General features: G+C 56.8%; 1 protein-coding gene across 1 annotated transcript in view; it reads right to left on the bottom strand.

The window, feature by feature from the left end:
• Positions 1-13,283, bottom strand: part of GLP1R (glucagon like peptide 1 receptor) — a 41,050-nt gene extending 27,767 nt beyond the window's left edge. Inside the window, exons 1-3 of the mRNA XM_070777910.1 lie at positions 13,165-13,283; positions 4,629-4,725; positions 3,825-3,932 (exon numbers count right to left, since the gene is read on the bottom strand). Of these exons, the coding sequence (XP_070634011.1) occupies positions 3,825-3,932; positions 4,629-4,725; positions 13,165-13,242 (283 nt within the window). The 5' untranslated portion in view covers positions 13,243-13,283. The remainder of the gene's footprint in view (positions 1-3,824; positions 3,933-4,628; positions 4,726-13,164) is intronic.
• Between the last annotated feature and the right edge of the window lie 1,351 nt (positions 13,284-14,634).

Here is a 14,634-nt window from a genome sequence, read left to right as displayed (position 1 = left end):
GCAGCAGGCTCTTGGACGCCACTCCAGCCTCTTGGTTTCCAGAGAGAAAATCTTGTGGACACAAGGCATCTCCTCGGGAGCCCTTCCTTCCCTGACTCACCTGCCCCTACCCTTTCCGTGCAATCCCCGGTTCTGAATTAGAGAGGTCTGCGTTCAAGGACTCGGCTGGCATCCCTGGGATGCTGAACAGTTCTGAGTCCCGGCCCCGTCTCCGAGCTGGTGCCTAAACATCCTCCACCCTGGAGGGCCCTCCTCCCCGTCCTCCATCTCCATCCACCTGTTCTTTAAGGCCTGGCCCCAACGACACCTCCCTCTGGAAGCCTTCCTAATGCCACACCCCAGGCAGAAGAGGTGGCTCTGACCTCCCTCGGCACCACTTCCCTGGCTCTTGAGCAACCTCTTCAAGCCCCATGAGAGTCACCCCTTCTCCCCAAAGCCCGCACACTCACACACCTCTAAGGTCTCACTGACATCCCCAGCTCTTAACCCAGACCTGCCCTGGGTAATTGTTTCGAATTATTTCTCGAGTCACTCATTCCTCTGCCCTGCCCTGCACTCCAGAAGGCTGACCCCTGTGGACAGTATCACTTGAGCTCCCGGCCCTCTGCTGGGTTTAGCTAATGGGAGGCACTGGCAGGAGGTAGGAAGACAGTTGGAAAGAGAGGCTAGGGTATTTCTCCCTTGCTCCCTTTCTGCCTTGATTCTGAGGTTCTGGCAGCGGTTTTTGCCTCTCTGTGACCATGGCCCTGTCCTGCTGGTGGCCTCTCCATCTTCATGACCTCCAGCTGTCATGAGGGCACCACAGCCCTGTTCCTGCCCCACTGGGACCTAGGGCTACTAAAGCTTCCCACTCTTTTTTTTTTTTTTTTAAGCTTCCCACTCTTATAGTCCTGGTGCTTTATGTTCCTTGTTGTTGTTTAATTGCTAAGTTGTGCCTGACTCTGCGATGCCATGAACTGTAGCCCGCCAGGCTCCTCTGTCCATGGGATTTCCTAGGCAAGAACACTGGAGTGGACTGCCATGCCCTCCTCTAGGGGACCTTTCCGATCCAGGGATTGAACCTGCATCTCCTGCATAACAGGCAGATTCTTTACCGCTGAGACACCAGGTTAACCCAGACCAACCTCTGAAGTGGTCCCTCTATCGGGTTCTTTTGAGATTCCCAGCTGAGTGTGTTTTCTCCCAGGACATTGACTAAGATCTGCTCCTCTTTCTTCTTCACGTTCCTAATTCCCACGACGACATTTTCACTTAGGGCACTCCCTTGATTAGCCCAAGAAAGTTTCAGAACTGCCCCCTCTTCATCTCCCATGCCCTGGGAGGGGGTGAGGGAAGCTCCCCGTGCCAGCTCCTGCCAAGGGGACAGCCAGGACAGGCCAGAGACAGCGATTATGTTGCAGGAACCCAGGGTGGGTATCTCTGTGGGTCCTTAACTCAGAGAGAGGGGAGAGGGAGGCAGAGTCTCTGATCCCAAGGGTCAAAAAAGGGAGTGAGTTAGCTTGGTCAAAAAAGGGAGTGAGGCGGGGAGCGGTGGGGTGGAAGCTGGCAGGGGGCCTGTGCAGTGGCTGTTATCTTCATGGAGAAAGCAATAAAACCATGTTCGCTCATAAATGGGCACCACCAGGACCTATTTCCTGCTCAAATAAAATTAAAGGTGATGGATGGAGCCGCGAGCAGCAGGCAGAGCTGGGGGTGGCTTAGTGCTGAGTGATGGGCCCTGTCCTGCGCCTGGCTCCCCGGGGTCTAGAGGGCCAGCCAGCCAGCCAGTCCCAAACCTTTGGGGAGCTGGGAACCTGTGTGTATTGAGGGAAGTGGGGAAGACAAGTCAGGTGGGTGGAAAAAATTGACAGAAACCATTTTTTAGGAATTTGAAATCCTCCTAACACCCCCATCACCTGGCTATATCCCCGCTCCCACATGATGTCCAGAGGCACAGAGAGGTTTAGAAGTTCAGTCAAGCGCACACAGCCACTTGGAACAGTGTGAGGCAGAATCATAAGATTTCATCTCCAGGGAGAAGGCAAGCAGTTCACTGCCCTCCTTTGGGGTGGTCCAGCCAGCAGAGGCTCAGGTCGCTCCCCTGTCTCCATGCCCAGACCCACACACACAGGAACACACATGTGCCCGCACACTGGAGGAAGCCTGGTGCAGAAATGACACACGCTTAATCTGAACCAGACTCCTGGGCTGATTCATGGGTCTGCTATTTACTCACTGTGAGAGCTTGGAAAAGTCATTTAGCATCTCTGGGCCTCAGTTTCCTCCTCTGTAAGAGGGGAGAGTCATCGGAGTACTAAATGAGGTATTCTTAGAGTACTTGGAGCCCTGAAAAGTTGTTGTGAGGATTAAATGACTGTAGGTACATAAAGTGCTTATGGAAGAGCTGCACGAAGGGCACTGGGCCGCTCTGTCTCACCCTGGTGCCTGCCTCTTTCCAGCCCAGGCTTTCAGCATGCCCCTCGGGGTGGTTGGGCACAGGAGGGCACAGCAGGAGAGAGAGTCCTCAGGACTCCAGCTGGGGCTTCGTCTGACCTCCATTCCGTGTTCTGTGCTGAAGCTGACGCCGGGCCCTGCCAGGTGCCCAGATGTTCCACTAAGCAGCTGCCTCCTCCAGGAAGCCCACTAGCATCCCACAGCATGACCTTCCTCTCACACCTGCTTCTGGGCCAGTTTCTGCTTGGTCTCAGGCCCCTTCAATGCACTGTCATTAAGAGCACAGGCTGCCTTCAAATCCTGGCCCTGCCATTGACACGTCATCTAGAGTGAGCTGTGTAAACTTTCTGGGGACTCAGTTCCCCTATCTGTATTACAAGCATACTGCGGGTCATTGTAAGGATTACATGAATACTTGCCTTATAGGGCAGGATGGGGCACAAAGCAGGCACTGAGTAAGTATCACTATTATAAGACAGTATCCTTTCTCCCTTCCTGAGACTGTGAGCTCTCTGAGGCAAGGGTGCTTGTCTCCTGGGACACATGGGGCGGATGGGGGGTGGGGCACATGGTCTCCCCCTCCAGTCAGAGCTCCCTCTGCAGTCTCTGTAGGTCTCTGCACCCCAAAGCCCCTCTCACCTACCCAATCACACCCTCCCCACCACAAGGGGTCCCCTACAGGCAGGAGTGAGCTGGGGAGGGCCAGAGGAAGGCCTAATCACCACTGCCTGGGTTCCTCTGAGCAATGAATCCCTTGAAAAGTCAGGAGGTGGCTCCAGGGCACTATCAGGTAAGCATTAGTCGCTCAGTCGTGTCCGACTCTTTGCAACCCCATGGACTGCAGCCCGCCAGGCTCCTCTGTCCATGGGATTTTCCAGGTGAGAATACAGGAATGGATTGCCATCCCCTTTTCCAGGGGATCTTCCCAACCCAGGGATTGAAACTGTTTCTCCTGCATTGCAGGCAGATTCTTTACCATCTGAGCCACCAGGGAAGTGGGGCATCTACAAACACATGCATACACACACACAGCAATGACACCTCAAACCACTCCACCCCAAGTACCGAGGAACTGTTCCTGCCTGATCCCTTTCCTGATTACTACATGCAAGCGGGTGCTCACATTTCTTTCTTAAGTCAGAGCCCATGCTTTCCCTATAGACACCTGCCAGTAGAAGCCTCAGGCCCAGGTTATACCTGATACCTCCCCCTACCGCTCCCCATCCCAAGGAAAGGTAGGCAGACCACCATGAGGAGGCCTATAGACCTCCGGGAGTGGGGAGACGGTGTCTCAGTGCAAAGGAAGCAGCAAGCACCCTATGTCAACTCCACCCCCACCCGAGCCTCCTGGACACTGGGGAGGGGAGGTCCATGTGGGGAAGGGGACTCACCGCTGCTGGCCCAGGGTAGGTACCAGGGGCAGCTGACATTCACAAAGGAGCCTGGTGACCCATCCGGCCAGCAGGCATAGTCGTCAAAGGTCCGGTTGCAGAAGAGGTCTGGTGCAGGGGGAAGGCGTTTGAGTCCGAGCCTGGCTGGGGCGCGTTCTGCTTTCCTCCGCTCCCCATTGGGGAGGCTACCCAGCAGAAAGCTCCCTGCCTAGCACGTTCCCACCCAACAGGCACCACTTAGCAGCAGAGGGACTTGAAGCCAAGTACTTAAGGTCTCTGTTTTCTCATCTGTAAAATGGGGTTGACTTCCCAGCCCACAGGGCTGAGCAGGGACAAATAGTGTAGGCAGCAAAGATATCAGAGCATAATAAGTGCTTAATAAACAATCTTCATGGCCTTTTCTGAAATTCTATACCTCCTGTGACCGGGACGGCGCCTTGGTACCTCTCCAGCCCGAGATCACTTCCTCAGGTGACTGGGTCAGGACCACAGGTCAGGAACAGAGGTCTGTCTGGCTTCAATCCTCTATTCTTTAAAACAGCCCACACGAGCCCCCTAGACGTTCATTACTGTAAGTACGTGAGTGGGGCCTTCAGCCCGGGCATAAGCCGGGAGGCGCTGAGGACACAGCACGGAATGGCCTGGTGTCAGCTCCTGGGGGGCCCTGGAGAAGGGCACGGCAGCTACACGGCTGCACCCAAGGCATAGGGCAGATGCGGGTCCTAGAGAGGCAAGGGAGGCCAAGCCAGCTTGGGGGGCCTCCGAAGGCTCTGGGGAGCTGGGTGGGGGCCCCCCTGCTCTCACCTGCGGCCGGGGGCGGGGCCTCGGTCAGGAAGCGCTGGCATTGGCGTCGGTACTCTCGCCATTTCTGCACGGTCTCCGAGAGGGACACGGTGGCACCCTGGGGAGAAGAGAGAAAAAGGGGCCCCTTGGGTCCAATTCAAGTCTATTTTACCCTCTGCCCCCACATACTTGGTTTCTTGATCTTTAGGGGATCTTAGGGCCCCAAACCCCACAGGCTTTGGCCATCTTTGCAAGGGGGTGACAACGCAATGAGGAGCTCCAGTGGATGCTTTTACATCTTTATGCCTCCCAGAGCATACCTTGCTGCTAAGTCGCATCAGTCGTGTCTGACTCTGTGCGACCCCATGGACTGCTGCCTACCGGGCTCCTCTGTCCATGGGATTTTCCAGGCAAGAGTACGAGAGTGGGTCACCAGTGCCTTCTCCTTGCATACCTTGAGGTGTAGTAAATGTCCAACCCATGGCTACTGAAAGGATGCTGTTGGGGTGAGTGAAGGAGGGGGAGTGTCTCATTCATGGTTTCATCTGCCCCCACCCAGCAGAGATTTCCTGAGGGCCCTGGGGTTCGTGACTGCCACGGGCTCCTTTCCAGTGCCCAGTCAACCTGCCTGTGAAGTTCTCACACTTTCATCCACCATTCTAGAAGGGGACATGCAGGCTCAGAGTGGGAGAGGGGCTCAGTCAAGGTCACACAGCACTCCAAGGAGCAGAGCTAAGGTTAGGACCAGGAGCCTCCCAGATCAGTGACTGTTGGAGCAGTGGATGATGTGGGCTGCGGTGGGATTCAATGCTGCAGACCCTGGTACTATTTCCCACTACTACAGGGGTCCCCAGCCTCTGGGACCTGATGCCTGATGATCGGAGGTAGACCTGATGTAATAATAGAAATAAAGTGCACAGTAATTGTAACACATCTGAATCATCCTGAAACCATTCCCCCAACCCCCAGTCCATGGAAAAACTGTCTTCCACAAAACCGGTCCCTTGTGCCAAAAAGGGCCCTGCTCTAACGTCCCTCCTACAAAATGCAACCATGTTATCTGGGAGGTCAACACAAGCCTGCACTGTCTCCTTCTAGCACAACATGGGTCAAACATCAGCCCAGCCCAGCTCTATCAACTGGAGAAGGAGAAGTCTTGAGGACATGGGGTAAAGGGGTCAGAAAAGTTCCAGGACACAGAGATTAGGCCTGCATTGGGAGGGGCCCCCCTATCTGTGAGCAGGGGGATAAGAAGCTCCACTTTCAGATAAGGTAACACAACTGGCTTTTAGACAGACCCAAGCAGATGCACCCAAGAGAGAATTATCCATTCCCAGACACTGTAGTGTACTTCCTTTACATATGTCTTGGGACTATGTTTCTTTTTTATTTGTATTTTTTCCTGAACAGGCTGAAGATTCTAAATATTCCTCACTTAGAGGCTGCAGACACACAAATGACCAGGGAGCCCCTTGGATAAAATTTAGGACCTATACATAATTTAAAACAAAATTTCACTTTTTAAAATCACAACAATAAGCATTTGTGCTGAAATTAAAACAGCTTCCTTTGGGGAGCTTGCATCCTTGACTGGTGGTGCCCTAAGCACACTGGATCTGGTGTCTGGGTAATCTTGCCCAGATTTAAGCTGAGTTGTGGTTTGTAACAGGGGTCCCCAGTTTCTGAGATCTAATGCCTGATGATCTGAGGTGGAGTTAATGTAATAATAATACAAATAAAGTGCACAATAAATATAATGCACTTGTGGGTGTGTTAAGTCGCTTCAGTCATGTCCGACTCTTTGCAACCCTATGGACAAGATCCTCTGTCCATGGGATTCTCCAGGCAAGAATCCTGGAGTGGGTTGCAGCGCCCTCCTCCAGGGGAGCCTTTCCGACCCAGGGATAGAACTCCAATCTCTTATATCTCCTGCACTGGCAGGCAGTTTCTTTACCACTAGCGCCACCTGGGAAGCTTGAGTCATCCCAAAACCATCCCCCCACCGCGGTAAAACTGTCTTCCACAAAACCAGTTCCTGGTACCAAAGAGGTTGGGGACCGCTGGTTTATGAGACACTTCCCATAAAGACATAGGTTGTCTTGGGCTCATCCCTGGCTGCCTAGGAAGCCCTGGGCAAGGGGGGAAACAAGCTTGCTTGAGCCCCAGCCACACTCTTAGAGTAAGTGTGCTGAGACCACAGGGGGAGATACCTAAGAGACAGTCCTCTTCTGAGGGCAAAGGTCAAGTGTATTTGTTATTAAAAAAAAAAAAAAAAAAGAACAAGAAATCAAACCCAACAGCAAAGGCAGTATCACGATTTTAGCTACAACTGAGGGGTCCAAACAGTTTTCACTAAAGCCAGTCCTGGTGGATCAAACCCCCAGACTCACTTTCCTTCTCCTCCTGCACCTGAAAATGGCAGCTGCTGGTGGTTGGGGCAGGGAGACTGGGAAGAAATCCCACTCCATCTCTCTTTCCAGGAGGAAAGCAGGCGGGAAGCAAGGTCACTGCTGGGAACTGGGGCAGAAGGTGTGTCAGGGCCAGGGAGTGAGAACGAGGAAGCTCATGGAAGCCAGAAGTCTGGGGGTGGAGGTGGGGAGTGGGGTTAAAGGGTAAGGACAACACCAGGAAGGCCAGGCTGGCCACCAACCTCCAGGGGACTTGGAGGCAGAGGCAGCCCTGTCACTTGCTCCGAGCAGAGCTTTGGACAAGAAACTATCTTCAGACTGGCGCTCCCTGAGGCGGGGCTGTCTCCTCTCAGACGGGCTCCCTGAGGCAGGGCTGTGTCCCTCCTCAGACTGGGGTTTCCTGAGGCAGGGCTGTGTCTCCCCTCAGACTGGGGCTCCCTGAGGCGGGGCTGTGTCTCCCCTCAGATGGGGCTCCCTGAGGCAGGGCTGTGTCTCCCCTCAGACTGGGGCTCCCTGAGGCGGGGCTGTGTCTCCCCTCAGACTGGGGTTTCCTGAGGCAGGGCTGTGTCTCCCCTCAGACTGGGGCTCCCTGAGGCGGGGCTGTGTCTCCCCTCAGACTGGGGCTCCCTGAGGCGGGGCTGTGTCTCCCCTCAGACTGGGGCTCCCTGAGGCGGGGCTGTGTCTCCCCTCAGACTGGGGCTCCCCAAGGGCAGGGCTGTGTCTCCCCTCAGACTGGGGCTCCCTGAGGCGGGGCTGTGTCTCCCCTCAGACTGGGGCTCCCTGAGGCAGGGCTGTGTCTCCCCTCAGACGGAGCTCCCTGAGGACGGGGCTATGTGTCCCCTCAAGCTGGGGCTCCTTGAGAACAGGGGCTGGGTCGCCCCCTCAGATAGAGGGCTTCCTGACAACAGGGTTCGCTGCCATCTTCCTGCACCAGTTGAAGTTCTCCAAATACTGCTCACTTCCGCCCCACCTCTCCCCAGTCAAACACACAAACTACCAGACCTCTGGCCTCTCCCCACCTGGTGTTTATGGAAGTAATACTGTGCCAGGCTCTGGGTGGCAGGTCTGACGGAGGGACATGGGGAACACAAAGATGAGGGCAGAGCCCGTGCCTGAGAGAATCCGCAGGCTCCTCGGGGGTGGGTTGGGGACAAATGCTGTTCAGGACACAGCAGAGAAGGTAGGTGACACTGCTCAGGTTGCGGCAGAACTTGGTGCAGACCTAAGAGTTCTGGGGGGGTCAGGGGGCCCTCTGGGAGCTGTGAGCGGGGGTTAAGCAGGGAATCTGTGGGGAGAGATTGGACCCAGCAAGGGCAGAGGGTGGGCATTTCAGCAGGGGGGCCTGGCCGAAACAAAGCGGCAGAGATGGGGACACTACAGCTCCAGGGAGCAAGCTGAGGACGGCTACGGACCGCTGTTCAGAATCTTCTCAGGACCGGGGGCAGCTGGGAGGCTCTGGCCTGGAACAAGGCTGAGGTTAATCGGTGCGGCCAGGCCCGGGGCCCAGGGGAGCACGGTTACACGGAGATGCGTGAATAGACCTGGCTTTGGGCGCAGAGCCAGGGCTGACCCTGGCTCTCTCATATATTGATTTTCTGACCTTGTCCAAGGGTTTTAACTTCCAGCCTGAGCTCACACCTGCACAGACTGGAAATAACCATAGTCCCTCCCTCCTCATGAGCATTAAGTGAGTTGATGCTAAAGGGCCCCGGTACTTGGAAAACTCAGTCAACAACAGCTGTCCTGGATTTCTGCTGTTGATGGGAGAAAGCAAAGCGTGGTCCAGGCAGCCAGGCTTCCTGGGGAGTCAGGGTCCTACCCCTCCTTCATTTCTAGGATCAACAAACTTCTGGCAGGAGGAAACTAACATATTTTCATGCCAAGGACCGACCATTCAGCTTAATTCGTGGCATCTTCCAGCTGCAAACGTAGCCAATAGCAAAGCCTCCGTGCCTTCCAGCAAGCAGTGAACTGCGAGGAGGGGCCTGGCCCTGCCCACTGCGCCCCCCCACCCCCGCCCCGCCCCACCTACCCCATTTCATCCCCCTTAGATGTGAGGTCCTGCCCCAGGCCTGGAGACGAGGGGCTGCGGGGCTGGGTGGTGGAGAGGATTCAGTGATGGAAGCCCTGCCCCTCACAGGCTGCAGAGCTGGCTGGAGATCGGGGCACTTGACGGGCCTGGGTGAGGGCAGGCCGGCAGTTTTTAGAATCAGGACTCACCAGGTATTATGGGCACTCTCTGCATGGGGGTGAAGGCAAATGGGGGCAATGCCTGGGGTGGAGGTCACAGTAAGGAGGGGGCATCTCTCAGACTGAAGAGTTTAGGGAGGAAACAAGAGGTGAGAACGAAGAGGCCAGGAGGGAGCACTGGACAGACAGTCACAGGTCCTGGGCATAAATCCCAGTAGTCTGTTAATGTGGGACTGATGGGACAAATGTTAACCTTCTCGGGCCTCAATTTCCTCATCTGTAAAATGGGCACATCACTGTTCTCTAAGAATTCCAGGACAGTTCCAGCAAGATAAAGTAGTGAAAAGCTTTAGGAGTTATCCAGCCCTGTATGAATGGGCAGTGTTCTAAGGAGGAAGAGCAGGGAGAGAAGGACGTGGAGCGGGTGGTTGCTCTCGAGGTGAGGGACTTTCCAACACCCTGGGAGGGCACACCTCCAAACACTGGCTGCTAACCTGAAGAATTCCTCCTACAGCTTCATGTCTCAGTATGAATAAGTGCATCAGATTCTTTCCTTCTCTGGGAACATTTTTGACTGAAGGGAAGGAGGAAAGACAGGCCTCTGAGGTGGGGAAAATGGGAGAGGGAAAAGAGGGCTCCGGTGACAACTCTGGGGTCTACCAGCTGGCGCAGCCCTGCGTCTTCCCCAAGGCAGGACCCGGCCTCATCTTCTCTGCCTGACTTCCAGAGCTCAGCCATCACCGACGGCCTCTGAGATCTGCAGGGGTGGGGCTGCTGGTCCCTGCGCTCTTGGCCCCATTTCTTTTTCCTTAAAGACTCCAGATGCATGAGCAGAAGGGCAGGGCAGGGAAGACCATACACACATTCTCACATGCACAGACCCCTCCCAGGGACACTCTGCCACACACGTTATCACACATGCCGTGGAGCACATGCTTACACACTAAGACATGACAGAGTCTCTCTCCCACACACGAACACACAGATGGTCAGGTACACACACAGAGACCCCTTGGCTGACATATACTCAGTCACACTGTCGCACACATAGATACAGAGGAAGAGTCACACGTTCTGTCACAAGCACACTATTTCTCACCCACACACGGACACACACTGACAGACACCCATTAACACTCTAAGAGGTCTGTCATACACACACACACACCCCTCCCCACAGATGCAGTATCACACTTGGAGTCACACATGCACACCGTCAGATACACAATGACACACTGAGATGTTTCAGACACGGACTCACAGGCAGGAAGTCACAGAAGGTCACGTGAGTGCAGAGGAGAAACAGGGGTTCATACAACCCCTTTCCCCCGTCCCTCTCTTTATGTCTCTGTCTCCTTCTCTGTCTCTGTGTATCTCTGTATCTCCTCATCTCTCACACACAGGGAGGAACCTACTCAGGGGCAGCCTTCCGCTAAGGAAGAGCCTACTTCTCCTCACAGCCAGGCATCTGAGGGCAGGATGTGGTTTCTTGGTATCTCCTGCTCTGATCCCCACTGGAGTCCGAGTCTGGGAGGGAGTCCAGCTCAATAATGAAGTTGCACGCTGACCGTGGTGTCCTCTGGACTCCCTCCACCCTTCACTAGAGGGGCCCCCACCTCCAGCCCTCTTCCACCACCCTGGAGAAGGCTTCCAGATGTCCGAGGACAAGAGGGTCAGAGGCCCTGAATGACTAAAGCTGCCGTCACGGGATGCCAGTGTCTCAATCTGCTCCAGAACTCCCACGTGGCAGGGCTCGTGACCCTTATTTACAGATGAGGAAACTGAGGTTCTGTTCGCAATGGTCAGGAATATTTGAACCTGGTCTTAGCTGGCTCTAATTTGGGTGTCAAAGGCTTGCCCTCAGTAGACCAGCTCCCTCACAGGGGTTTTGGGGAGGAAAGGAATAGGGGAGGGGGTGGTCCTTCCCAGCAACAATGGAGTGGCCTAGGTCCCCTTCTTCAGAGGTCAATTCGACCACCCCCTCTGCCTGTACCCCCTCCAGCCTGGCCAGCCTGACTGTGGGTAGCTCACTCGGTTTTCCCTTTAGTCCCGCCTGGATGGGCAGGTATTAGGCACCAGCCCAGCCCTGCACCCCTTTCTCCTCTCTGCTGCTGGTCTGCTGGATTCACTTTATACAGGGAACCCTCCTTTTCTGAGATTTATCCCCCCAGCAGGGACATGGAGGGAGCAACTTAGTCTTGCTGATCTCATGAACAGAAAATAGAAGGCAAAATCCACCAGTGTTTATAGAGTCTTACACGCAGGATGAGTTGTGTCGCAATTACTGCAGTCTGACCTCCAAGCTTGTCACTCAGACCTCCGCGGGCCAGGAATGCTCAAAGCAGGGGCACCCCCCGAAACTCCCCTTCTCTGCTCGGAGCCTGGCTCACCCTGCCCTTCTCTGTGTCCCTAGGTCTAGAGATATGGCCCCAGGATATTGGGCTTTTACCCTTAGCCAAAGGCTGAAGAATGAGGGGATTAGAAGAGGGGGGGTTCAAGAAGCCCCACTCCTCTGGGCAAAGGAACTTTGGGGAGAAAACATGTGGCTTCCACAACCTCTCTTTTTTGCTTAATCTGCAAACTTGGCCTGGAGCAGGATGGGACCAGGCACCAGAGCCTCCCACCCCGACCCTGTCCCAGCCCAAGGAGGAGGAGGAGGGGGAGGAAGAAGTGGGGGAGGAGGAGGAGGGGGAGAGGAGGAGGGGGAAGAGGTAAAGGTAAGCCAGAGCAGTCTGCAGTCCTGGCTCAGGAAAGATCCCAGGCATACCAGGGAAGCCATTGTGCGGCAAGGGCAGGAGTTGGGCTGGTGAACAGGGAGAGGGAGGGAATGAGTCTCGGAAAAACACGGGGGCTGAGGAAGAGCTGGCACCTTAGCTGGGAGACGCATCTGTCGACATCTGGATTCTCAACCAAGGATGGAGTCGGCCCTCACCCAAGCCCCTCCTCCTCCTGCCTCCCACCTGGAACAAATTCCAAGGCCTGTACAGGTCCCCTCCCCAAAGCTTCAGGTCTCGGGGTAAGAGTGGGAGGTCACAGGGAAACACAGCCCCCTGACACAGGACAGGCCACCCAAGCCTGCACCTCCTCTCTGTTCAAGCGTCTCACAGCGTTTCTGGACAACTCCCCTCTCCTAAGGCAGGCTGACACAGCCCCCAGCCCAGGAGCCTGGAGGCAGCAAGGGGTCCCCCGGGGTCAGCTCTCCAAGGGCGTGGGGAGGCCAAGGTGTCTCTGAGCATCCCAGTATGAGCTCTGGTGCTTGCTGACCACCAAGGGGGTCAAGCTGGTGGTGTCAGATGAGTGTGTGTGGAGGGTGCTGCCTGCTTCCAGAGGAACAGGGAGCCTTTTCGGTGTTTGCCTTGGGGCTGGGGAGCCGATGTGGCTCTCAGGTTCCCTCTGGGAGGTCAGGAGGAAGGACAGCAAGCTGCCACTGCAGGGTCCCTGGGGCTGTGAGTCATAGGCTGTGCCGGGGGGCTGCTGGTGGAAGAGAGTGGAGCTGGGGGTCCACACCCTGGTCTCTCTGCCTTCCCGGAGGGTCTCCCATGGCGAGCAGTGGCGGGTTGGGGCACAGACACGGCAGGAAAGGGTCTGGGGCAGAGTGGGAGAGGGCAGCTCGGGCTGCAGCCGAGCCACTGGTAGGGGTTTGGGGGAGACGGAGTTGGGAAAGTGGTCCGGGGAGATGCCGGGCGCAGAAGTCTGCGCAGGGCGGCCGCGGGACAGCCGGTGGCCCGGCCAAGGGGCCCCGGCGGCCAGGAAGACGGGCGCCTGGCCGGGGCTAGGGGAGCCGTCCGCCGTCCGAGTCCCCACCTCGGCCACCCAGCCCGGGGCACTCCACTGTCCTAGGCCCCGCTCTCCCGAGGCTTGGGTCCCCGCCGCCCGCGGAGTTTCGCTCAAGTCCGGGACGCCTGGCCCGCCGCAGCCCGCACCGCCGCCAACCCCGCCCCGGGGCCCGCGGTTCTCACCTGGGGGCGGGGGCCGGCCCTGCCCACCGCCCCGAGCAGCAGCAGCGCCAGGCGGAGCGGCCCCGGGGCGCCGGCCATGGCGGGGCGCTCAGCACTGGGCCATCGCTGCCACCTGCGGCACGCCGCGCACCACTGAGCCCCGGCCGCGCGGGCGGGCGCGGGGGAGGAGCCGGCGCGGGGCCGCCCCGCCCGCAGGAGGGGCCGGGCGGGTCCTGGCTTTCCAACCCGGGCCGCAGAGGCCCCCCGGCCGGTCCTTCTCCCGCGGGAGGTCCCGGGCACTGCGCTCCGGGCCGGCGCGCTCGGGTTCGGGGCGCGCAGGAGCCGGGCCGTCCTCATCCCGCACCCGGACCACCTTCCGGATCCCTCTGCTAAGGAAAGCCAAACCGCCCCCAAGCTGTCCAGGGTACCCCAAAGGGAACTGGGGCCGGAGAAGCGCACGGGACTTGGCCAAGGTCACACCTTCCGTCAGACCCCTTCCGGAAAGTGTAACCCCAAAAGCTGCGAGTGGCTAGGAAGACAGATCCACCCGGAGGGGTTACCCCGTCCCCAAGTCCTCCCCTTCTCGAGTTCTGTCCCGAAGGCGGCCCTGGGACAACCAAGGTTGAGGGGACAATGACAAACGATCTATGGAGCCCTGCGGGTGGGGAGGGTCTAGAGGCTCACCACCCGCCTCCCGCAGCATAGCCCTGCTCTGAGTCCCTGGGCTTTTATAACCCCTGTGCCCACGCGATAACGTGTGCCCAAGGCTGTCCTCTGCCCTCCTGCGTCTTCCTCTCGCTGCTTGGTGGGACTCTCTACTTTACTTGCTTTTATATCCCCACACCCCTGCGCAGTGCAGACCTGGGAGCAGGGGCTGGTGGGGCCCAGACTCACCCTCAGCCAGGCTGTGGGAGACAGTGCCAAGGAAGCACTGACTTTCCTGTTCCCTAAAGACAGTGAGGAGACCCAGTGGGAAGAGGGAATTGTACCTGCCTTCCCGCAGTCAATCCTAAAGGAAATCAACCCCGAATATTCACTGGAAGGACTGATGCTGATGCTGATGCTGAAACTTCAATACTTTGGCCACCTGATTGGCAGAACTGACCCATTGGAAAAGACCCCGAGGCTGGGAAAGATTGAAGGCGGGAGGAGAAGGGGATGACAGAGGACGAGATGGTTGGATGGCATCACCGTGTCAATGGACATTAGTTTGAGCATGCTCCGGGAGTTGGTGAAAGACAGGGAAGCCTGGCGTGCTGCAGTCCATGGGACTGCAGATTCGGGACACAACTTAGCGACTGAACAACAGTCGCCCCCCTCCCACACCACCACCACCAACAACAAAAGAACTTTGAAGTGGGGTGGCAGCAATATTAGCCTGGAGCTACATGGAGCATGTCTGGACCATTTCAAAGGGAAAGGGAGTCCGTTGGAGCAGCTGCTTCTCAGGGAGAGAACAGAACATCTCAAATCCCAGAGAGAGGTGAGATG

This window comes from Bos indicus, chromosome 23 (assembly GCF_029378745.1).
Source record: "Bos indicus isolate NIAB-ARS_2022 breed Sahiwal x Tharparkar chromosome 23, NIAB-ARS_B.indTharparkar_mat_pri_1.0, whole genome shotgun sequence".
In the NCBI taxonomy this organism is placed as follows: Eukaryota; Metazoa; Chordata; class Mammalia; order Artiodactyla; family Bovidae; genus Bos; species Bos indicus.
Note: the sequence above shows the minus strand (reverse complement) of the source record. Positions and strands in the feature narration are given on the sequence as shown.